Source organism: Trachurus trachurus, assembly GCF_905171665.1.
Source record: "Trachurus trachurus genome assembly, chromosome: 19".
NCBI lineage: Eukaryota > Metazoa > Chordata > Actinopteri > Carangiformes > Carangidae > Trachurus > Trachurus trachurus.
The window spans coordinates 8,783,095-8,807,486 of NC_139913.1; the positions used below are offsets into that span (position 1 = coordinate 8,783,095).

The following is a 24,392-nucleotide window of genomic DNA, read 5'->3' on the forward strand; positions in this document are numbered from 1 at the left end:
GGAATGGTGTTTATGTCCCATTGGAGCTCAGAAACATTTTTTAATTTATTTTATTTATCCTTTATTTAACCAGGTAAAACTCATTGAGATTTAAAAACTTCTTTTACAAGAGTGACCTGGCTAAGAAAGCAGTGCGCAAGACAACACCACATAGAATTAATCTATCTATCTATCTATCTATCTATCTATCTATCTATCTATCTATCTATCTATCTATCTATCTATCTATCTATCTATCTATCTATCTATCTATCTATCTATCTATCTATCTATCTATCTATCTATCTATCTATCAATCAATCAAACAGCATAAACATTTACAAATTACATAAGGCAAACACAAGAGTCAATGGATTTTCGTTCTTGATCCTTTAAAACTGATCTGAACCCTGAACACCTCACTAAGTCGCTGTATCTTGATTTCTCCTTTAATTTGTGTCTGTTTAGGATAAGATTCTGGACAGACATGGATCAAACTGGCAGGTTGACCTGTCCTCCTCCTGTTTTTACTCTGTAATGACTCTGATAATGTCTACTTTCCTACAGATCAGCCCCCTGCGGCCTCAGAGACCAAGGAGTCAAGTTCTCAACCAGATCGGTGGAGATCGGCGCCTCTCCGTGTCCCCCGGGCCCCCGTCATCCTCCTCCAACTCCACCTCCTCTCCGGGGCCTCCACCCATCACACCAAGAAGCAAACTCTCCTTTAGCGCACTGCACGCTGTTTCCAGTAAGGGCGAGCTGATTTTTCCTGTCTCTCCCATTCAAACACACACGCACAAAATAAGATCTATTGTCTTTGGACCGGAGCTCGGCCCTCTCCGCCTCCCCCAGGCTGTGTTTTTTACATCTTGCATCACTGTTACCACATGCTGCGCTCCACGTGATGATGCTCTTCTACTGTATGCGTGACGTTAGCTCCACTTCTTTAAATGGCCATGCAAATTACAGCTGTCAGCACCTCCAGATTTACCTCTAAATTTGTATCTTTTGTCGCTGTGCTGGCTCCTAACACCAACATCACACATAATGACTCTATGTGTTAACTCTGTTTATAGAGGAGGCTCATTAACGCATGGAGAAAACCTGCTATTGCTGCTGTATCAAATAAATTCAACCTCGCTGCGTTCAGATATAGACACGACTTCAAATTCACACATGATTCCTTGAGTGAACAATTTTCGACTGGTGCAGTTTTCTGACTCGGGTGAACCCCTCTCACCTCAGCATCTCTAAGTTTCAGGTTTCTTGTTTAACAATTTAGTATTTCACTACTATAAAGCTGGAATGGATCAATACAACAGAAGCTGAGATGCCAGACTGTAGTGGATTTCATGGGTCAAGCTGGAAAAACAGTGAATGCAACACTTGCAACTCTAACAGCATCACAATTATCAGCATCTACTTGTTAGACTGTCTCCTCCGGCCTGGTCGTCAGCTTGTAACACAGGCTCCTCATTATACATCTGTGGTAACATTTAACGTTAACCCTCTGTCACTATTATAACTCATGTATTAAATATTTATATAGAGCGTATAAAAGCTTAATGGGGGTTAAAGTGAAGTGTTACCAAATCTCAAGGCTCCACAGCTGATGACATCAGCGGGGTTAGTTCATATGTATTATTGAAAGAAATTTTTATCACTTATATTTTAATCTTCTATTTTTTTTTCCCCCTTGTTTTTCAAAACATACCATTAGTCTTAAAGAGGAGAGATGTGATTTGTGCCGTGTGTGTTTTGTTCTCGGTCCCTCGCCTGCAGTTCTAACGACACTAAAGTGTTGCGGGGATGAATGTGATCTGATGTGCTTCCTCTCGCGCAGGTCTGGAGCTGAACGGGATGGGCTGCTCCGACAAGGGTGAGACCCCTCCTCCGCTGCCGGTGAAAGGCAGCACGGCTGATTATGGCAACCTGCTAGATAATCAAGACTTGACGAGTCCCTCGACGCCTCCGCCACCTCCGCCACATCAAAGGGTAGGTGTTTTAATTAGGCCTGAGAGGAGCTTCTTAATGATGCATGGCACTTATAATGAAACAAGAGGCCACTACACGCAATTGACATTTAGGTCAACCTCCTCCACTGTTTCCCCCCCCGTCCCCCCGTCCCCGTCCATTCATGTCTTTGCATGTGCCGGCGTGTTTTACTCTCCCGTTCGCTCGTCAGTTCGATGATCTGTGTCACGGACGAGTGTGGGCATCGTTCAGTTAGCGGCGAGGGCCTACACCCGCCTGTCCACCCCGCTGTTATTTATACTCATCCCACCCTTTACCCCGCCGCCGCACCCCGATCCGGCGCTCAGACGTGATTGATTGGATGATTACTTTACCTCTCACATCCATCAGGAGCTCTCCCGCTGTTAATCAGCAGCTCGTCTCTCCACACTCACCGACGCTCTACGCTGGGCCGTCCTCTCGCCTCGCCACTCTGTTAGCTAATCTTATTTATCCACTGTCACGGCCCGTGGACAGGTAGTAAAACGTAGCCTGGGCAGGCAGACACACACACACACACACACACACACACACACACACACACACCGTGGTGGTAGAGTGACAGCAATGCAGTGAGAGCAGATGTTGTGAGACTGAGTGACAGTCGCTCTTCAATTACAGTCCTTGATGCTGTCGGAGGTGAGGTCGTCCACAAGCACTCTCTTTGTCTCTCGTGAGCACAGACGTCTGAGGAGGAGGGTCACATAGGTGGAGAGAAAAGCACAATATTTCAAACTCTCTCTCAGTCTGGGCTGAATAGGGCTGAAAAGATTTCAAGTTTGTTTTTTTTTATTTAAAATAAACTCATAGTTTGACTCATGGATAGAAGGAATGAATGTGGCTGAAAATGGCTGAGCTTCTGACAATTACGCAGTCTGACAATTTAAGGCACAGTTAAGACACCTAATCTGACATCGTGACCGTCTTAAATGTTCTGTAAGCCGATCCTGGAATTAGTTCTTGTGTTAAAAGACCTGTCAGTCATTTTGAAGGTGACGGCAGCTTTTAATCCTGTATGCTGCTGTATGAGTTTGTCTTTATTTGAGAAAATGTTTGAGATTTCACGGTTGCTTTGTTTTGTCTGTTCGCAGCCCGGTCCACCTCCTCTGCCCAGCAAGACCCCTCCTCCGCCTCCTCCCAAGACCACCAGGAAACAGGCCTCCATCGATTCAGGAATTGTACAGTGAACAAAGACGCTGACAGTTAGGACCAAACAACACACTGACAACACAACAAAAAAACACCATCAACAGTAACCGCCTCACCCCCTCCCCGAAAAAAAAAAAAAAGCGGTTGTTTTTTACCCACACATTCCTCGCTCCCTGTCCCAGCTTGACAAGATGAATACCTCACTGCAGCCCACCCCCTCTTATCATCATCTGTTTTCTTTTTTTTTATCATTATTTTTCATTTGCCTTCAGTTTGACGATGATGCAGTCCGCAGCAGGGAGCATGATGCACACATGAGTAGTCACTGAATTTGTAGATGTCGTCTACAACTGACACCACGCCACTTCAAGACTTTTACCATGACATGAGATTGTGTTCAGATAGATAAGCTTGGACCAACAGCTTCCCAATACTGACCCACTCTCGAGTATATGAGAGCACATAGCTCATTAAAGTATAATTCCTATCGCTTTTTATTCATATTCCCACTATGTACAGAGGTTTGTATATATGATTTGATTTTATTTCAGGTTTTTTTGTATGTGATTTGATCATGACTCTTTTTGTATTAACGTATCATTAGATTAAGTGGCATTTATATGAAACAAAAAAGGGCCTGTAGGTTTTGAATTGACAGGGACTTGACAGAGTTGGTATGTGAGAGCCTATCATGGATTTTATTGGTTAAAAATTTTTTGGAGTGCACATACAACTAACTCCTATCACATTATCATTGTTCAGACCTTGTCCTAGATTGCTGTAACCATGGATTTCAATAATATTGACTGTTCCCAATTCACTACTGACATGACTTCTGAATAAACTTTAAAATGTATGTATTTTTAAAAAAAAGAAAAGATCTTTGCCTCATTATTTTGTCTCCAGCAAGAGATGCTGAAAATAGACAGGAGTGTTTGTACGTTTCAGAAATCCAAAACAAACCGTCAATCTGTACGTTGTTTCCTCTCTTCCACTGAACACAGAGTAACGAAGCTTTCTGCCGGCTTGATTGACAGCCTTCACAACAGCCACTTCATTATCAACACACAGGCGCTTTTTGCCGGGGAGTGTTACGCCACAGAATGACTTCTATATAGGCTAATGCAATCTCATTTACATAATGCATCCGCTCACCAAGCGATCATTTCTCATTTTCAAAGCTGCAAGTGTGAATTTGGAATGTGGCCCATATTCGAAGAATAGTTGAGCAGCGTAGATGAGCCAACAAAACACAGGTGCCAACTCCGTCCTGCCTCATGCAGCCTCAAATTCAGCTTTCATACAAGCTGCTCGAAGGTCATGCTTCAAATTTCTCTATTAAAAATTGGAGTTTCTTCACATTGCTGCAGTGTAATAACACGTCAGGCGAATAACTTAATCATTTTTTTATGGTTTTGTTTCATTTTGTTTTAAAATTATAGATTGGGTGTCATGGGACTCCCATCCAAGACTCACATACTGACAAGTTTTTTGCTCGGCTTTCTATGCTTGACGGGTTTAATGTATTTTGACTCTAAATTAATGATTGGAGTTGAACCATTAAGTCAGTGTATAATTATCTGTTGTGGAGCAGCTTTAATGAATTACTCTTTAATTAGTTTAGTAATATGTGCATTACTTTGGCTGCCTGTGGAATAACTTGACTAATATAAAGTTTGGAGACGGTAATCATTTTGGCATAGACGGCACTTGAGGCGTACAAATACAGTCTTTAATCATGAAGCCTTTCTATACCGTGTGTTGAGGTGTGGTGTTCTAGATACTTCAAACTATCAGCACAGTCAGTTTTACTAACTTGAAGAAAATATTGGAACTTTCACCACATTGCTATTTTGGTCCTCTTCCTTCCTCTCATATTAAGACAATCTGTTTTGTTCCGTTCAATCTTGTAACAGCAGTTGAACAAATATTTTTGCTTTTTTCCAGCTGTTATTTTGTGCTCTAGTGGCTCAAAGCTGCTATAAAACTGGCTTGTTTAACCTCAGTTTTCCAAACCATATCTAATTGTAGCCTGTACACTTGGTAAACGTATTTACAGGCCCTGTTGTCTGTGCCATAAAACCAGCTTTTGGGACCCTTTTCTTTAGTGTTTACCCCGGGTGGCTCATATTCCTCTGTTCTCCCATCCTGCTGACACTTTGTGAGTGGGTGTGTGCCTGAGGAGAAATGCTCACACTGTAGCATCTGTTGTGTGAAGGTGTCTTTTTAAAACATCTCAAGGAAGTCGGGGCTCTCTCATCCTAATTAGAAACACTCAGTGACATCTTGTTTCTTGGAGTTTTATTTCGGAACGGCAGTCATTGGAGACCACTTCTAATGCCGTATAGCTCATGGGTTGTTTTCATATATTTTGTCAAACAATTACAACTGGCTCAGTAATGTGTGGTCAACCTGCAGAAATAAACATTGTTTCTTCATTTTCCATCAATAAGCTGTTAAAAAATGCAGAAACAATTTGATTTCAGTGAATAATTCTTCACAGAACCAGTGTTCGTGTGGATTAAAAATAATCACAAAGGTGCTACAGCTTTGAAAAATCATTATTGTGTAGATTAAAAATTGACACTCATCTGCAGCCTGTTCCATTTCCTTCTATCCTTCCTGCACCACCCCCTCCTTCCTCACAGTTCAACAATCCAAACATCCATTTAATCCTAAGAAGAACCAATCATTGTTCATGTTAACACTGCTGAATTCAAGGTACAGTATTTGCGGTTACGAACCTTCCTCTGACTATGTATGAACCATCTGTCCGGATGATAAATTGCTCTCCAAACAGAGAGAAATTGAGTAAGTAATACTCAATAAAAATGCAAGCTTTACTATCACACCAATAATATTTTCTCTTGTGGTTTCTCCTCTTTCCTCTTCCACAGTTCCTCTAAAAGCTTGGCTACCTGACTCTCTCTAAGGACCATTACCCTTGCTACAGTGAAGTACCAACACCTGACTTGTCGAAATTTATGTTTTCAGTTGACTCAATGTAAAACGCTTGAGCCAGTGCATAAGGTGTCACAAGAGAAAAATGGAGCACCATTATTGGCCAATACCTTAATGACCAGTCCTATTTGCCAGAGCGATTGATATCTCTGCTATTTGCCAATCAATGACTACAAGCCAGAATATAGTGCCACAGTTAACTGCATGAGGGAAGTTCCACATTGTTGATTTAAAGCGTACATTATAACACAAATGATTCATTTTAAAATATTACAAATCTATACAAACTGAGTAACAAATGGAAAGAACAAATTTACAACTCAGAATAAGTGATTAAAAAAAAGCACAGGTGTTGGGTTTATAACATTAAGGATGGCTTGGTGCTATTCCAAGTAAGCCAGTCAGCCAGTAATACCAGGGGGTCAAAACCACAGCAGCTAAATGGAATTCAGCCACCATTCATTTAAATATCTCCACCTGTGTTTTTCCTCTTGTGACACTCAACGCGATGCACCTGCGCTCACCACTGGAGCGGCCAGTTGTTTTCACAATCACATAATGAGTTGGATTAAAATCACCTGCATGGAATTAAGGTGTGAGTAAGTGATTTTAACACCCAACAGCTGCTTGGTCAAACGTCCAGGCCAGAAACTTAAATCATGAATACAAAGTGACGGACGAATCTGTGCCAGGGTTACTGGGGGAGTAATAATCAGAGGAGGGAACGGTACGAGGAAATTTTCCGAGGCACTGAATATCAGTCAGAATACAGTGACGGTCATTCATGAAAAACGGCACAGCTGTAAATCTGCCTGGAGCGGCTTCTGTGGGAGATACAAGGATCTGCGGGTGGAGACTGCATGCAGCAAATGTTGGTCCTGTGATTCAACCACAAGCAGCTTTATGGAACAGCAGCAAAGAGAAAACTACGGCTAAAAAGAAAAAAAAAAAAGGCAAACTGTGACGCTGTGATGTTTCACTGCAACCTGGAAGGTTTGTGAAAGCACAGGAAACATAAATGCAGCAAAATACATAAAGGTTTTGAAGGAAAGGCTGCTGCTACCTGCAAGAGAGGTGTGTGGGATTTAGAAGATTTATTCTTCAGCAAGAGAACAACAACCTCCAAACACAATGCCACAGCTGCCCAGGAATGGCCTGTGAAAAACAATGTCCACACACCTCAGTGCAATATATTTGTGGTAATAATAAAAGTTTATAGGAAACTGCTGCCTATTAACGCAGCTCCTTTCAGTCAAGCAGTGAAGTATGCAACAGTAACTCTGCAGAAAAACAAACAACTGACAAGATAACATTGGAAATAATAAGGTGCGATGTGTAAAGAGTTGAACTGCTGCTTATTCTTTGTCTTTGGAAAAAGTTTGACTAGTTTTACAAGAATAATGGAGGAGGATTTCACAGTTCAGGTGAATAAAGCTGATACAGTTCTACATCTACATAGACTCAAAGCTGCAAATCTGTCAGAAAGTAACTCTACAAAATATGGATTAAGGGAGGATCAATACTGCCACCATCAATTAGCCTACTTGGTTAGTTATATTTGTACTTAATGTATGCCAATTTATAGATTTGTATTCACTCTTACATTTAAAAGTCTCAGAGTGGTGGAATATAAAAGCTACATTGCATCCACAGTTCTTTAAAGTTGGTGAACAATAAAACTCTGTGGTCCAATACAGGAGAGGATATGAGGGGTCCACTGCTGTTTTTATAGTCACTGTGTAACCTGCTTATTGCATTGCAATGATAAGTTCTCTCCCAACTAAGGGATGGGAATAAAAAAGTTTCATCAGTGGCATAATTCACTTATCAAGAATACCCAGTGCACACTCAATATCTAGCCTTGCAATTGAAAAGGGATAAAGGGTGAAGCATTTCAGCAGTAGTAATATTACATAGTTAACTGGCAGCTATTTCAATAGGCTCTCAGTGATTTGTGCTCAGGCATTATGCTTTGCCCTCTCTCCTCAAAGCACAGGGAAATGCATCGCTTAATTGAGAGGATTTCCAGGGGCTTTGTGGGGGGAAAGCTGTGAGCTAGCTCCTTTACTCCAGGAGAAATGTATTTACAACGCACTCTATCCCCATCACATTTGTCATTTCAGCCTGGAATAATGTGTATATTTTCCTTCCCTCTTGACACACTTTCATTTGCTGGGAGGCTGCAAATGTCCATGCTTCTCTTAAATGTCTCCTTGGCATAATGAAAGAGGACAACATTTCCATAAATCAACAGCTAGGCATATATCCAATCACAATTGTCTATGGGGTTTTCATGGCTTTCCAAATGGAGACTCTGTAATAGACATGGGTAGAAGTTGCTATTGCTATTATACTGTTAATATGCAGACACTCAAAGAATGCATAATGTCTCTGGAGGTAAAGTGAGCTGTTACAATGATAGGCCTACAGTTTAGAGACATTTTTGTTTTGGCATGTATGAATGAATGTACACTAGTAAAAGTTGAAATATGTTGTTTTGTATGATGCAAAGTCTAAAACACCAGAATCTATAGCCATGCAAGAGGCATTTTGCCAAAAGTAAGGTCCACCACATTTCTTGGCAATCCTGCCAATAGTTCAGATATTTCACTTAAAACCACAAATGTCAAACAGGCATTGGCAATAGAAAGCGGTAAACTGGAGATTAGGGTTATAGTTAGGGAATTAGGGGAGCGAGTCCAAGTAATTTGACATATTTGAGCATTTATTAAAAAAAAAAAAAAAAAGTAATGCAATAGTTACTTTTCCTGGTAATTAGTTACTTTTACAATGTAGTAATTCAGTTACTTTATTGGAGAAAGTAAATATAACCTTTTAAAAGTAACGTGCCCAATAGACTTAACCAATGGGGAACCTCCAGAGCTGTAAACACGGAAGTGTCAAAAGCTGCAGTTCCACGAGTGGCCACTTGGGAAAACGAGAAAATTCCCACAGACTGCTAATAAAAACAAAAACAACAAATACAATGTTAGAGCTTGACACCGTAGCTGCCGGGGTACAAAAACTTAGGCTTGGGTGATTCATTCCTTCATGACACCCCACAGGAGGTGATTTTTTTTTTTTTTTTTTTTTAGCGTTTATGCGAGTAATCAGTGGCACACAGGTGGGTACCTGGATTTCGCTAATTCGGGACACTGAACGTGACCGTGGATTTTTTTATGTCGTCAATGCCCGCTGGAAGATTTTTTTTTTTTTTTTTTTCCAGACCAGAATTGACATAGCAACATAACACGAAAAAGTCTGTGTATTTTGAGGTGAGTGAAACCTTAGTGGTATTGTTATGTATGTGCTAGCGCTAGCCTAATTAGCTGGTGCCCGTACATCGGCCCAAACAAGTACTCTGCTCGTTAGCCTAGCCGGTAACTAGCTAATTAGCCTAGCCTAGCCCTCAAGCACAATGCTAGTGAAAGCGTTTAATTTTCATAAACGCTTTTCCTTTTAAATGCTGACTTCATGTGAGTTTCACCTAACTGCTGTACAGAAACCTGTTGGTTTGTGTCTATGTATGTAAAACACTGTCCCCTGCTGACAGACTGACGTTTTAGTACATGGAGCAATTTAGCTAGCATGGCTAAGGTAAGTTAGCAATCTTAGTAAAGTAGTGATTTGATGCAGATGTAATGATGCCTTGTGTTTACCTTACATGTAAATACAATTTCGAATACGCCAGCCTGCTAAAAAAAAAAAATCATAATAACTTTATCATATGCCACCAATCTATTCTTGTTTTGACAGCTATTGTAGTCAACCATATAATGGAAAAGAAAATGACATAAATGTAGTTAATATTAAAAGTAACATGGTGTTTGTCATCATAAATGTCAGCCTGGCTGATAATAATAAAGACGTGCATTTGCATCACCTGTTGCCATCTAAATGTACTGCTTCTCGTTGTAGCTCCTTGTTTACAAATATGTAGCTTAGCTTCACCATCAGTCAATGGGTGTCATCATGACAGAGCACTGTTATGTTGGCTGTCTCAGCAGAGTTGTCACTGAGTGGTTCAGTAAACCCTTGAGTGATTTGTGTTCAATGACAGAGCAAACATCACTTGTGTGGAGAGAACAAGGCTGTCGTGATTTTACACTTTCCATGTGAGAGGATCTGCTTCTGGTCTCCGGAAATATGAAAACAAAAAATTTGTCATTGAGTCAATTCAAGAAATTGTCTCAATACCAGCCCTTGCTGTTTGCTGAACATGCTTTGTTCAATTTCTTTGAAAGCATAAATAGGCGCTGAATCATTGAAGGCACGAGACGACAGAATTATTATTTCAATTGTGCTGCTCACTACCCAAAAGCAAGATGAGGTTTGCAGCACTCTGTTTTAGTTGCATGAGTCTAAATGATATTTGTAGCCATTATTTCATTAAGGAAATTAATTAACTGAATGTTAATGATTTCATAATGTGATAAGTATTTTCTATTTTCTGATAAACTTTGAATGATTATCTTCAATTAAGTAATTGTCAAGTTGCAGCCCTACTTTACTCATGTGCTTGAATAACACTACAGTGCCCCATGGAAGTTACTGTGAAGCACTGGTAGATGACGGATTTTCCCCAGACACATTTGTTAACATGAGGGTGAGCTTCAGGAGATCTTAAAGGGATAGTTCAACATTTTGGTAAACTGGCCCATTGCTATAATCCCTATAGTTTTAGGAGTAGGTTTGTTATCTTTAATTGTCGGTGCAAGATCTTTTTAGAACGGCGGAGCAGAGCCGCGAGCTGCTCAGAGCCAAAACACTCTCGTGGACAAGTTGCACACCTGAACGTTATGAGACAGAGTTGTTTTCAAGGTAAATTCATGCAAAACCACTAATGAGCGTTTCCGTCGGGGGCAGTTTTTGAAAACAACTCTGACGTAACGTTCTGTTATTATCTCATAGCGTGGTGAATGTGCAGGTCACAACTTGTCCACCAGAGCATTTTGTAGTTGTTGGATTGTGTATTTGATGAGTTTGATGAGGGAAACCAAGAAATCCCATGAGCCTGCCCTCCATAGCGTAGCTCTGAGCAGCTCGCGGGTCTGCTCCACCGTTCTAAAAAGATCTTGCACCGACAATTAAAGGTAACGAACCTACTCCTTAGGTCGCTTTCACACCTGAAAGAAATGATACATTGTTGCAATTAAGTTTTGGTCCGGTCTGTGTTCACACTGTCCCTTGTCAAAACGCACCTTTTTTGTAAACAAATGACACGTGGTCTACAGGTCGTTCAGCTATTGGTCAGAAAATTTGTGAGGGAAAATCACTTTCATCATGTCATTTTTTTCCTATTCATCAACAATGGGGAGCAGCAGCTTTGACAGTTCTCATTTGCAAGGAGACTGTGGCAGGCTTTCACCGCGCCCTGCTGTCCTGCAAGCACACTCTCTCTCTCTCTGTGTGTGTGTGTGTGTGTGTGAACGGCAATAACGGAGAAGGAGCACTATGCAGACATGAATGAATGAAACGATATTGCGTTGGTCAAGCCAAAAGCCGAAAAATCTATTCGTGGTTGACGCAATTTATTATGGGAAACACTGCTGTTTTGGTTTGCTTCCTGTATTTGGTCCTATTAAAAGTCCGATTACGTTCTCACCTGAAGTGAACCGGACCGTGGTTCACTTCGAACCGGACCGAGTCCTGACTTTTTTGGGGGACCATGGTCCGCTTGTTTGGTCCGGCAAAAGTCCGGACCGTGGTCCGGGGGAGTGTTCACACCTGAAATTTTGGTTCGGACCAAACTGAAAAGTCCTAAAGTCCGGACCAAACGAGGCTAGTGTGAAAGCGACCTAAAACTATAGGGATTATGGCACTGGGCCAATTTGCCAAAATGTTGAACTATCCCTTTAAGGGACATTTTATATTGTTCTCTGATGTCATAGAAAATTGCCAGATGAGTTAATAGTCAAAATAATCATTAGTAATAGCCCTGCTCTTTACAGACTCCAGCAATTAATGATAGAAACTTTTGAGTCGCAATTGGTGAAGTTTCAAAAGACTTTGTTGATGAGTTGTGAGATTTTGCTGATAGCAAACTGCTCTTTGAGCTTGTGCTGATCTGTGGACAGACTTTATAGTAAACACCTGCACCGGTAGCTGTGAGCCAAACCTTTGATTGAACACTTTAATGCTGTTTTTCTGTGCTGCCTCCAACTTTACACACTCCAGACAGACACTCCATCACCCTCTTATCACGAGCAACTGTCACAGGCGGCTCTCGCGTACAGAGACTAGTCAACACCGGACTGTAAAGCTCAGGAGGACTGCTGGCATCTCACATCTGAGCCTTTGAGTGTGTTTGTTATTTTGTGCTATATTCAGCACTAAATAGAAAATGTGCATTCTGTACACAGGCCTATTATCTTGGTTTTAGAGAGAGAGCCAAGTGGTGGTGATCTATATTAGCTGAGGCTATTATGAAGCACTGGGTTTTCCCAGGCAGTCAGTGAGACGTGTTGCTAGGAAACATACCTAGAGATCGGGGGTGGAGAACTGGTGTGATGAGGAAGCAGAGTTCCCAGCTACTTTCAGCCTCACATGGAAATAACTAAAAAGTGCCTATGGCATGCTGTCCAAACAGCAGAATATCGAGTTAATTATGGTTAATTAAATCTTCATTGTTTGGTCTTTTGATGTCATCTCCATATTTTGAGCTCCCTCAGAAACATTTCTCATGCAAGGATAAGACAGATGGATATTCCTCACTGATTCCTGCTAATGTGATGATGTGATTTCATGACTAAGACTGAGGACTACAGACTGTTTTGATTACAATGTTCACTCTTAAATGGCAAAATATGACTAATCATCATGCACACAGATGCTTACATTTGACATTATAGTACACAGGAATTATGTTGACCTTTTATTAAAGCAGAATATGTTTATTATCATTGTAATATTATATGTAATTGTAAAGCATGAGCATGATTATTGCTGGAGAACTGTAAAGCCTGTACAGGGAAAGATTCTGTGTATTCAGACAGTCAACTTGCAGACTGTGGGACATTTTTCATCACTTTCAGTCCAAATTCTGAAGCCTCCAAATTTATTAAATTCTCTGTGATTAAAATCAATACACTGATCAGATTCTGGATTTTGATACATTTTGCCTCCCAGAAAGCTGCACAGAGCTGTTGATGGATGGATGGCTGGTCTTGTGAGGAACGCTGAAGTCATCATGTCTAAAGCAATGCTGCCCTCATCTGGATGCCGCTGATAGCGCACGTCTCCTCCTGCCACATCACACTGGCCAGATGAGTAACCACCACCATGGTGACATAAACCTTCGGCTTGTGTATATATAATTTTAAGGTCATATTAATAGTCTTGACACCAGTGGCCGCTCTCCTACATCAACTCGCGTCTACGGCGCTTTTGCACCAGTGAAATCAAGCTGCGGTTATTTATTGTCGGAATTTTAGAGTTGAAATATCTCTGCTTACAAAATCTAATTTCACGACTGGCCTGTATGCCAAGTTTCTGTATTTAAAGACCACTCTGGAAAACAGCGGTTACAGTATATTTAACCTCTCCGCCCGCCAGCACAGTGTGATTTTGGCTCAAACAGGCCAGTAACTTCTGATCTCTCAGAGGATGTAATCAGGAGCTGAGGTGTAAATCTGTCCGGCCGAGGAGAGAATTAAGCTAATGCATCGAGCAGCAGCGGCGAGGCACAAGACACGGCTCGTTGTATTTCTCTCTTGGTCAGCAGGCTTCCTCTCCTGCCTCAGCTCTGGGAGACAGACACATTGCCAAACAGTAATTGGTCAGAGGGGACTACACAGAGAGGAACATGTAATTACTAACAAACAGTGTTTCCCTTTTGAGCCTTGCACCTGCACAAATAACATGAAATATTTACAGTATGTGGCAACATTTATTTGGGTTTTGAATTGAGGCTGCTGACCCAAATATAAACCTCACACAAACAATGCCCCCCTCCACAAATATGTTTTTTTCTTTAGCTTTTGACTTCACAATGCAGAATGCATGCATGCATCTAAGTGCTCAGTTTGACTCTTTTGACTCTTTTTGTGTGTCAGCTGAAAGGGGAAAGTTTCTTCTTTCTTGTTGTTTATTTATAGGTAGGCTATAGTCTATCCTTTTAAAATGAGTTCCTTATGCGTGGGTCTTGCGTCATACAGCAGTTAAACTTGGATTTGAACTGCTGCATAGTATTTTCCAAACATCGATATAAGATGTCAAAATGACACAATATGAGATTTATAATGTGTAAGAAGAAAAAGCAAGAAGGTGACTCTTCCAAAAATACCCATTGTTCAGCCCTCAGAACTCCTGAAGTAGGTTAGGAATAAATGTAAAGCTCAGCCAGAGATCCTATTATAAATGTTTCTCGTCGTGAATATGTCTTTGTCATCGTTGAAGAATAAAGACCACTGAGTGTGGAGATGAAGGATGCTCTGAGGGCCAGACAGCGGCGGTGCCTGCCAAGTCTCAGATCACATCGCTTCACTTTAAGTGCCTTTAATCTCCTGAGCTGCCAAAGAATTAACCTTGTGCGAAGCGTTGAGCAAGACCAGCTTTCATTTCCATGTCACTCTGCATCCACGCTCTACATTAATTAGCAACTCAAGCTGTGTTGTCTGTTTGGTTTTTGTTTTCTCCACTAGAGGGAGACTGTGAGAAGGACAAGCCCCTGGCTACACAAAGGGACCATTTTATTTACACAGTCAAAATTAATGACTTTATCCAGGCCTCTCATGATTTTATTGGCTTTAAATGCATCTAATAGTCTGGTAATTACTTCAGAGCAATAAACACTCAGCAGTCGTGTAACTCATAAGACCACACGGCGAAAGCCAAGGCTGTTTGCAGAAAACAAGCCTTATTAACCCTGAGGGTCTGTGTTGATTCCAGCGGGTGTTTGACTCTAATCCCAGCAGTAAAAAGTGCTGATGCACACTGAATGCAGCAGGGAAGGTATAGATGATTCCCCAATCACCTGCAGCAGTGTGTTTCCCCCCCCCCCCCTCCCTCCGCTCTCAGTCTGAAGGGGCCTGCGGTGGCTGTGGCCTGCCTCTGTGACCTCGCCATGATTGACTTGATCTTCCAAAGAAAAGCTCCCATGACCTCAAAAAGCTTGAGGAAACGGGATGAAGACAGACATGTCAGAGTAACAATAGATAACCCCCTCTCCTACCCCTCCCACCCACACACACACATACAGACACAGTATGTTTGAATTATTGCCTTATAATGACACAGAGGCTTGAGGTTGTCACGTCGAACCCCCTTTGACATTTTTAAAGATAATCTGAGAGAATAAACAGAAGAAATGTGATTGATGCCTGCTCCTCCACCTGATTTGTGATGGTTATTTTTAATGAAGCTTAATGCAACCTGAGTTAGAGGGTTGTGGCTGATATTAAAATATTGATTTTTGCAAATATAAAATATTTCAAAATTTAAAAGCAACCCAGGCTTCCTCTGTGAATATTCAAGTGTGAGGCAGAGGAGGGTCTTTGTGGCTGTGCTGTTTGCTCGGACTGTGTCAGACTCAGATGTCCAGTCAGCAGTCAGCAGTAATTAGCTGTACTGTGTGTTAGACACCTAACAGGTTGTGTTGTTTTCATCTGGGGGGTTAAATGCCACTCCCCTCCCATGGAGCCCACTGCTCGCCGCCGCTGTACAGCCTGTGGTCGGGACAACACCTTGGAGCCAAACAATTACATCAAGGTCGTGGAGAGGAGGAATGTGCTGCCGATTAGTGCAGGAGTGCAGCAGCAACCTGCGGAGCCGAGCCGCACTCCTCCTCTCCGGGATGACAGCGGAGCAGAGCGTGGAGGTGACTTGAGTCTTCTCATTCAAAGCGCACTCGCTTGTAAACACACAGCAGAGCGAGTCTCCGGCCTATTAACGTCTCGCCCTTATAGCAGCAGCATATTTCAAAGTGATTTATCCCGAGCAGTAGTTCTCAGCCGCACTGTAATAACTTCCAGACGTGTTATTATAACATCATATTGCAGGAGAGAAAATGTCAAAGGTTTGCAAAGGAAACAAGAGTCTGTGCAGATTATTATTATTCAGTGTTTTATTGTGCGTTAATGTCTTTACCAGTTAAAGTAGCAAAAGATTTCAACAAACTTCACACAAGTCGTCCAAAGTATCGATGGGTTAATTAACGTGTTTCACGTTTTACTCTCAGCCGAAACTCTGCTGCCAGAGGCCGGATGCAGCTCCAGCTCCAGCCCTGCTGCTTGGCAAGGTCCCCCTGGCCTGGTGGATAAAATAAAATTAAAATAGTGCAGGTCTATTGAAGCAGAATATTTTTATGTGTTAAACTCCCTTAGTAGCCTCTTAGGGCCTCTATATTGTACATTTAACACTGGAGTGAATTCCAGTCTAAAGTTGAGAGACGCGGCTATAACACTCACTGTGATTTATGTTCCATCTTTTTTTTTCTTGTCTTGTAACATTCAGGCTTTTGGGTCGGTCTAATTCAATGTAGCAATTAAAATCACGACTTATTTAAATAATTAAAAAGTTAAAGTAGGAGAAAATCCACAGGTCCTGAATGTTTGTTGACAGAGTTAATAAAGGTTAATGAAACAATGACATGATTAGCCCACAGCCTTTTATTTTTGCAGGGCACATACAGTGTGCAGGCCTGTTTTCGGCAGCCTGCTGGGGGGTAATTTTTCCACGAGTCACTTGTTGACACTAAACTCGCGGCACTTGTGAAGTGTTTATTGCAAACGAATATCTTTTAAGACGAGGTGGCTCCTTACAAAAACACCGGGTCCTCGCTGTTTGGGTTTGATACTGACGCGCTGATAGCTCAGCAAGTTCAGGCACGATCACAATCAGTGCTGAGCGGCACGTGAATCATTAGTGATGGTTTTATATTAATCTGTCAACCCTAATTTATTGGTCATCTGAGTGCTGATAAAAGGCAGATGTTTCAGACATAATGGTGACAGATGGTTAAGCTTGCATGGAGAAAAAAAAAAGATTTGTTCATGCTTGTAAATACTTGTAACCGCTCAAAGTTAGACCTTGTAGTTTCGATCCCTGCGTTTTACAAAGATTAAGCAAAACAGAAACAGAAATAACAATAAGAAAGATACCGAAATATATTTGGAAACAACACGCCACCAAGACCAATATTCATAAGTGACACCCAAAAGTTAATCAAATAACAATTAAAAACATGCTCCACTTATAAACATTGTCCTTCTTCGCTCGTGAATATAAAATCTTTACCTTGGTTATAATAAACACCGGTGCGTAATTACGCACGGGTATAATGACATAGATTTAAACCAATGTGTCTCTGTGGGAAACTTTCTGATAAGTAACGTAGAGCTCAGCATTGAAGATAGGATCAGTATCGATGCTCATTGATCGGGAGGTTGGGCCAATCCGAATGGGCTGTTGCCGGACAGAAAAGAGAGGTGTGACCCTCCCCAAAACTTTTCTTCAATGGGCTACCTGCGGAGGCTCCGGGGCGCCGCGCATAAATACTCCTCCCTCCGAGGATGAGCTCAGTCCTGAGGGAGACGCTCACAGACGAAATTAGATTTTGGGAATCTCGTTAGGGTGGATTATGAACGCTTTTGGACACCAACCATCCAACCAGCAGACCAGCCCTATTCAGCACCACAGCGCTCAGGAGCTCCTGGACATGGCCGTGTACTGCGACAACTACGGTGTGTACCAGCAGAACCTCCACCACCATCACCCTCAGAGGCCGCCCACACACCCCTCCAGCTACGGCCTCGGAGAGTACACCACCCCGTCCGCTAACCCGTACTTATGGCTCAACGGACCCGGCATCAACTCCTCTCCCTACCTCCCCGGGAACAACGGCACGTCCTACATTCAGTCTGGATACGGCTCGAACCAGAGGCAGTTCTTGCCGCCTCCCACCGGGTTTGGCGGAGCAGACCTGGGCTGGCTGTCCATATCCAGCCAGCAGGAACTCTTCAAGATGGTCAGACCACCTTACTCGTACTCGGCACTGATAGCGATGGCCATCCAGAACGCCCAAGACAAAAAGTTGACTCTGAGTCAGATCTATCAGTATGTGGCCGACAACTTTCCTTTCTACAAGAAGAGCAAAGCTGGATGGCAGAATTCAATCCGCCACAATTTATCACTCAACGACTGTTTCAAAAAAGTGGCACGCGACGAGGATGACCCCGGTGAGTCTTTGGATTATTTATGCCCAAATTGTGTGAAGATGTTGCTCTGTTGATTCTGCTACTATCGCGATAAAACTTTTAAATGAAATGTGAAATCTCATCAGTGCAGGTGATAATTTGTTTACAACTACTTCAAACGGGAGTTTAGATTTCAGAATGAAAAAAAAAACATTTAAAAAGAATTTAAAAAAAAAAAGAAAAAAGTTGCTGCCACTCATATATCTAACTCTTAGCTTTCTCTCTCGTCCAGGTAAAGGAAACTACTGGACGCTGGACCCCAACTGTGAGAAGATGTTCGACAACGGCAACTTCAGGCGGAAGAGAAAGAGGAGAGCTGACCTGAGCGGGGCTGACAGCTCCCCTCTCCCCGTCAAGTCCGAGGACGGCCCACACAAGCTCTCCGACACCGCCAGCCTGTTGAGCTCCTCGCCGCCCAGCCTGCACGGATCCCCGGCCTCCACGGAGCCCAAGTCGTCGCCGCCTCCCTCCGCGGAGCACAGCCCGTGTTTCAGCAGCTTCGTGTCCAGCGTCAACTCGCTGCTGGCGGGCAGCGGCGGCAGCAGCAGTGGCGGCGGCGGCAACGAGGCGTCCCGGGGCGCCGAGCGGGACTACGGCTCCGGACACCTCGGGGGATTGTCTCAGACCAGAGAGGGCATGTCTGGACTGGGCTCCTACTCGCCCACGTTAATCTCTCCTCTGAACTCTGACAACAACAGAATGAACTATTACTCATCAGTACAGAGCCTCTCCAACCATTTTAGTGTTAATAACCTTATATACAGCCGGGAAGGAACAGAAGTGTAGACTGTGTGGCTGTGTCAGACCTGGGCTGCTTCCTGAAAATGATTAATTTATCACTAATTGTTAGCCTTTACGTTTCTTATGTAGCCTGCTGTTATCACTTATTACTCATCTACTGGTTTGGTAGGCTTCATTGTAAAACCATCACTGGGATTCAACAGGTGTTTTTCACAATAAACTCTCTAAACTGGTTAAAACACTTGCCAGTGTATTAGAAAAGCAATATAAACCGCCACACTTCCACTGGTTTGTTCGTACTTGTGCAACAAACATTTTATTTTTGTAGAAACTAACACATTTTCCCTTGGAGGCGTATAGGCTGTGCTTAAACTGATGGACTGAATTATTCTTCATACCTGTCCTAGCTGCTCAGTTGGGCCAACTCTGTCTTAAAACGAAGAAGACGACGAATGTGTACAGAAATTATTTTCATAAGAGAAACGTGACTTGTATTTTAGACTGAATTGTGTTTTGTGTTTTATTTAAACTCATGTTGATGTTTGAATAAAAGTCATTTATTTTAACTCCAATTTTTCAGACTTATGTGTCATTTTCAAATTGAAGTGTTAAGTGTTGAATGCTACAAATCAGGGAGCTATCCCTTTAGACTTTAAATCAGCACTTAAAAACTTTATTCATCACCCACTTGGCTCTTGGTATGTCAGGTCTTTTCTTAATTTTTGCAGTTTTATATGATATTCCCATTGAGACTTACTCTCTCAGTAGTTTCCTCAGCTGCATTCTGCTGTGTGATACTTTTAAAACCACTTGAACAGGGCATTGTTTCCAGCTGTACAGTTTTGGATTGAGAAAACACAAAGGGCTTGTCTAAACCCCCCTTTTCTCTCTAGATTTTCAAGTTAAATCAGCCGTCTAAAATATTTTGGAGACCCCACTGTTTTCGGTCTCTCTTCACAGCCCCTGTCAGGCCAGTAAAAAAAAAAAGAGGGCCTTACACATTTTCTGATTAAGTTCTCAAACGTTTTGGTATCGCAAGAAAGTGGGAAACAAACCCAAAAGAAATGCCTTAGAGCCTGTCAGGAAATCTGAAGTCAAGTGGCTGTAAGCAGTAAAGTGTGTAAGACAGAGACATTTTCCGCTTGTCACTTCCAATAGCCCCATTTCAACAAGCAATCAGACCTTTAACTTATTTCCACGAGGTTCAGGAGTTCAGCTTTTTGTCTGGGGCTGGATTTGGACTCAGATTGCGCCCTGTTTGATGTGAACCTGTTTGCAGAATATTCCACCTGTCTCCATCTATTCCCAAAGTCTTGTCACGCAAAACGCTGGCTGTTCCGTGTGTGTCAGTGTGAATCCCACTAATGGGATTTGTTTTTTCTCTTTTTTTTTTCTTCCCTGTATTGGGAAAGACTGTGGAAGAGCATCTGCGGAACAATTGTTGTTGAGAGTTCAGCGGCATGTAGTGTGCCTCTGTTGTGGTTTGCGACCCATGGGACACAACAGAGAGCATGCTATTGGGGAGAAAATTTTAATGTTCAAGTGATTTAACGCCCGGCTCCTGTCTTATTTTCAAATAATAAGGATACGCACGGAATCAAAGCCTGTAAATAGAAGGAAACACCTCTTAATTGGTTGATAATTGAATTCACTCAGGCGCTCTATGGTCTGGAATAAAAGAAAAATTAATTGACAAGACATTCGTGCCCCTTGTTGGAACACAATGGAAGCTGGCAATTCAAGAGATCCCCTCCTGGGCTCAAATGAAAATATTGCGATCTGAAGATCTGGGAACAAATTATCTCCCTCAGGCCACATTTCGCTCTATTATCTGTGGAGCAGGGCCACGGATCAGACAAAGAGGATTTTTGTCATACAGAAGCAGGTTCTCACAGTAACAAGTTTTCTGTTGAAATCCTCATCACGTCCAGTGAATAGAGGAGAAAGCACATTCAGTGGCCTTTTATGTCTTATTACTGTCATTTCTATACAACCTCAGTCCGTAACTTTGTCATTCAGTGTGGAATTGTCAGGACACATTAGTTCAGTATTTTATAAAGACAAAGAAAAAAAAGAACTTACATCATGCAGTTGTTAAAGGAACTTGGTTAATTTACTGTGTAGTACAAGTTGTATTTTTTTCACTCCATTACATTTATTATACAGCTTTACTCACTCACTTTGCCAAATCCGATATATAATTAACTTGATTCACTTATAGATTGTGATTTATTATAATAAACTTCTGCTGTATACTAAAATTCACCTTTACCAGCTGCAACACATGAATGTATCAATTACGTTATTGTGAAATGGCCCACATTGGATGATTTTTTTTTTTTACAAATATTTTTTATTTTAATGTCTAGATAGATGTACGACTTGTTTATATCTTTTTCACTGTGGTTATTGATGCTTCATAGAAATCCTTTGTTTGCAACTTGTAACTGAAGCCTGCATGCAAGCAAACACATCCAGTACATCTCACTGCTTCCAAGTTTCCCCTCCATGTTCTCAGAAATGTAACGCTCCAGTGCCTGCTGTGCCTGAAGGGCACATTTACCTAGTCCACATGAATATCAGTCAGGCCACCATGTCTCTGCGCTACCTGCTTGAGGGCCCCTGCCTTGAGGGCTAAAGGCCCGAGCCCAGCAGAATACCTCAGCATAAGGGTGGCCCCGGTCCCCATACATACCTAGTGGGCTAAACCCATAATGATGGGTTTCAGTCTCAAAGGGTCATCCCTCCAAAGGCGAGGTTGGCTCATAATTGAAGGAGCCGGTGTTTCAGAACTGGATTATTTTAATCCTCTTTATCTTTATGGGAGAAGATACCAACAAGTCATCCAGTGCCAACTATGGAGAGCAGCAGGGATGGGTACTTCCTTCATCCGAAGTGAATTATAACAAGAGAACAAACCTGACTGCTCTGAGAGAATAAACAACTGCACAAAGACAGGTGTTGCTCCTTTTAGATTTAGGTTTACTTTGAATTGAAGACAGCACAGATAGAGCAACCGGAAAGTTATGAAGAAGTTGCAGTCAGCAGTTTGAGACCTGGAGGCTTGTTGATGTAACTCAGTGACTGACATGAGCTGGAGTGATGTATCACTGCTGGATGGAGTTTGTTGCGTTGCACTCGGCAAAGTGAGAAACTGAACTCCCATTAGCTGTTAAGCAAGTTCTCCACTGATAAATAAGCAACTGCAATAAGACTTACAACCCTCCCTCACCTCCCACTACCCTGCTTTCAGAATGAGCAGCGTAGGCATTTGCTGTGTCATGCCTTGTAGACTTATTCCTGATGACCTAGAGATGTATAAGTGACTGTATGGCAATATGTTGGTTTGCACAGAATTCAGGATTTCAAACAAAAATATATGTCCAGAGCCTAATAATTCTCCACAGCCCATATAACACTACCTTACAGACAAATCTGAGGGGTAATATCAAAAGGGAGACTCTGTGTCTGACCCCAGTGAAGAACATGATAGCTTGGCCATAGGGGGGCTGATTACAGTCTGGGTCTACCCTGAAATTTCACATCTGTTTGTAGCAGTCAGCGGGCATTATAGGGATAATTTCTTATATTACAGCTCAATCTCTTGAGGAAGTTAAATATTTAAGAGAACAATATGATGACAGCTTCTGGGGAAGCCACGATGAGGACATGAGGAGGGGGGTGGCACCTCCCTTCGCTGCACTTTAAAAGGATGGTGTGTGCAAACGATAGCTGAGGCGAATGTCTATCAATTGGCATGACCTGATTCGGTTTCATCATTCCCCCTCCGAGGCCCATAAAAAGCCTAACGTATGGGCCGGTAACGGCATGGGATCCTCGATCCGGATGAGCAGCCATATGGATGATTTTATACAGAATGAGAGGCGGCTCAGTGCAAACTGCCTGGCTGTTGAGAGCAAGTGAAAAATGTGCAGACACATGTCATACTCTGCACTTTGTTTTTCTTCATTCTTTATCTCATGTCTGTTTTATTGAGCCAATAACTCAAGTGTGGGAAAATTATGTCTGCTATGCTAACTTCTGAATGGTAAAACAAGACCATTGGATTCTCACTTTTCAAATAATTGTCCCACTATGCAATTTGTTTTTTTGTTGTTGTTGTATACATCATTTTCTTTAGCTTGATTATCTCTGAAAACAGATTGGCTCTGAGACTAAAAAAAATTACGGTGAGCACTGAGCACAGGAAGCGCAGCCACTTCAGAGGCCATGGGGCTTGCCAGCAGAGGAACCTGTGGAAAGAGTCAAAGAGATACAAGGATTAACGGACTAGAACGAGTCCCAGTAAATCCACAGCCAGGGCCTGTCTTCACATCGCTCTGTCTGGAAAACCTATCCCCAAAACAATGTAACTTATCCCCCGCTCACTCTATTGCTGGAATATATTTTGACAAAGTCTTTGTTCTCACATTAGGGAACTGTAGGCAGATCATCCGTTATCCGTGACCTTTGTCATAACAAACCATGGCAGTGGTTTTTACTCACTGCTGAGAAGCCGGGAAAGAAAGTTCACATCAGCCAGGCTGATGTTTCTAACAAGTTATGGGTCATTCTGACTCACTTGAAGCCAAGGCTGTGTGAAACAAAAACAAAGCAGATATTTAAAGAAAAAAACTCAGTTATGAAAACCTTTTACCAGATTTTATTATCACTATGGATTTTTCCTTTCTAATAATATTCTTTGATAAAGTCAATACAGTGAAAGCCTTACTCAAAAACCTCGGTAAATCTGCGGCCATTCATCACCTATGAAATTCCAAACCATGACCTTATGAGAACAATATCCAGGGTTCATGGAACATCAATTTCTATGTGCAGTGCAGCAGAACAAATATCTGAGTAACGGCCAATAAGTAATCATTTTAGCTCGGTTCAGGGACCACTTTAACTCTTTCACATGATAATAGTGCATTTGACCTAATGGTGCATGCTAAAAACTCACTATTGGTGATGACTGCAGTGTGTGAATAAGTTTGAGAGTGAGACATTTAAATAAAATGAAAAATCCTTGAATTTTAAAATAAAAGCAGCTAAACACATCATTATTGGGGATGAAAAGCATGCCTTGTTTTGCTGAAGGCTTGCCGTGATACCACCCGGCTAGCAACACCTGCGTGCTGTCATTACCTGCTCTTCACAGACAGGAAGCGGTGACAGATGACAGAGGAAGTTGCTACCCAGAGGGAATCCATTTTACCCGCCGCAGCCTGGACTTTTTAGTGGCGAGACGGGAAGTAGAGAGATCATTCAGTACTCGGGGTATCCTTAAAATAGCTACCTCTGCACGGCTTGTCAGTCGTTGCCAGCACTTCTGAAGGAAGCTATCTCTCAGTG

General features: G+C 42.1%; 2 protein-coding genes across 2 annotated transcripts in view; both read left to right on the plus strand.

Moving 5' to 3' along the window:
- dock1 (dedicator of cytokinesis 1) overlaps positions 1-3,963 on the plus strand; it is a 184,125-nt gene extending 180,162 nt beyond the window's left edge. Inside the window, exons 50-52 of the mRNA XM_083994937.1 lie at positions 547-727; positions 1,823-1,974; positions 3,084-3,963. Coding sequence (XP_083851063.1) covers positions 547-727; positions 1,823-1,974; positions 3,084-3,179 — 429 coding nt within the window. The 3' untranslated portion in view covers positions 3,180-3,963. The remainder of the gene's footprint in view (positions 1-546; positions 728-1,822; positions 1,975-3,083) is intronic.
- Positions 3,964-17,680: 13,717 nt separating this feature from the next.
- Positions 17,681-19,082, plus strand: foxi1 (forkhead box i1; the record flags this gene model as incomplete). The annotated part of the gene is made up of 2 exons (XM_083994641.1): positions 17,681-18,278; positions 18,529-19,082. The coding sequence occupies 2 exons, from the start codon at positions 17,681-17,683 to the stop codon at positions 19,080-19,082; spliced, it is 1,152 nt and encodes a 383-aa protein (XP_083850767.1).
- Between the last annotated feature and the right edge of the window lie 5,310 nt (positions 19,083-24,392).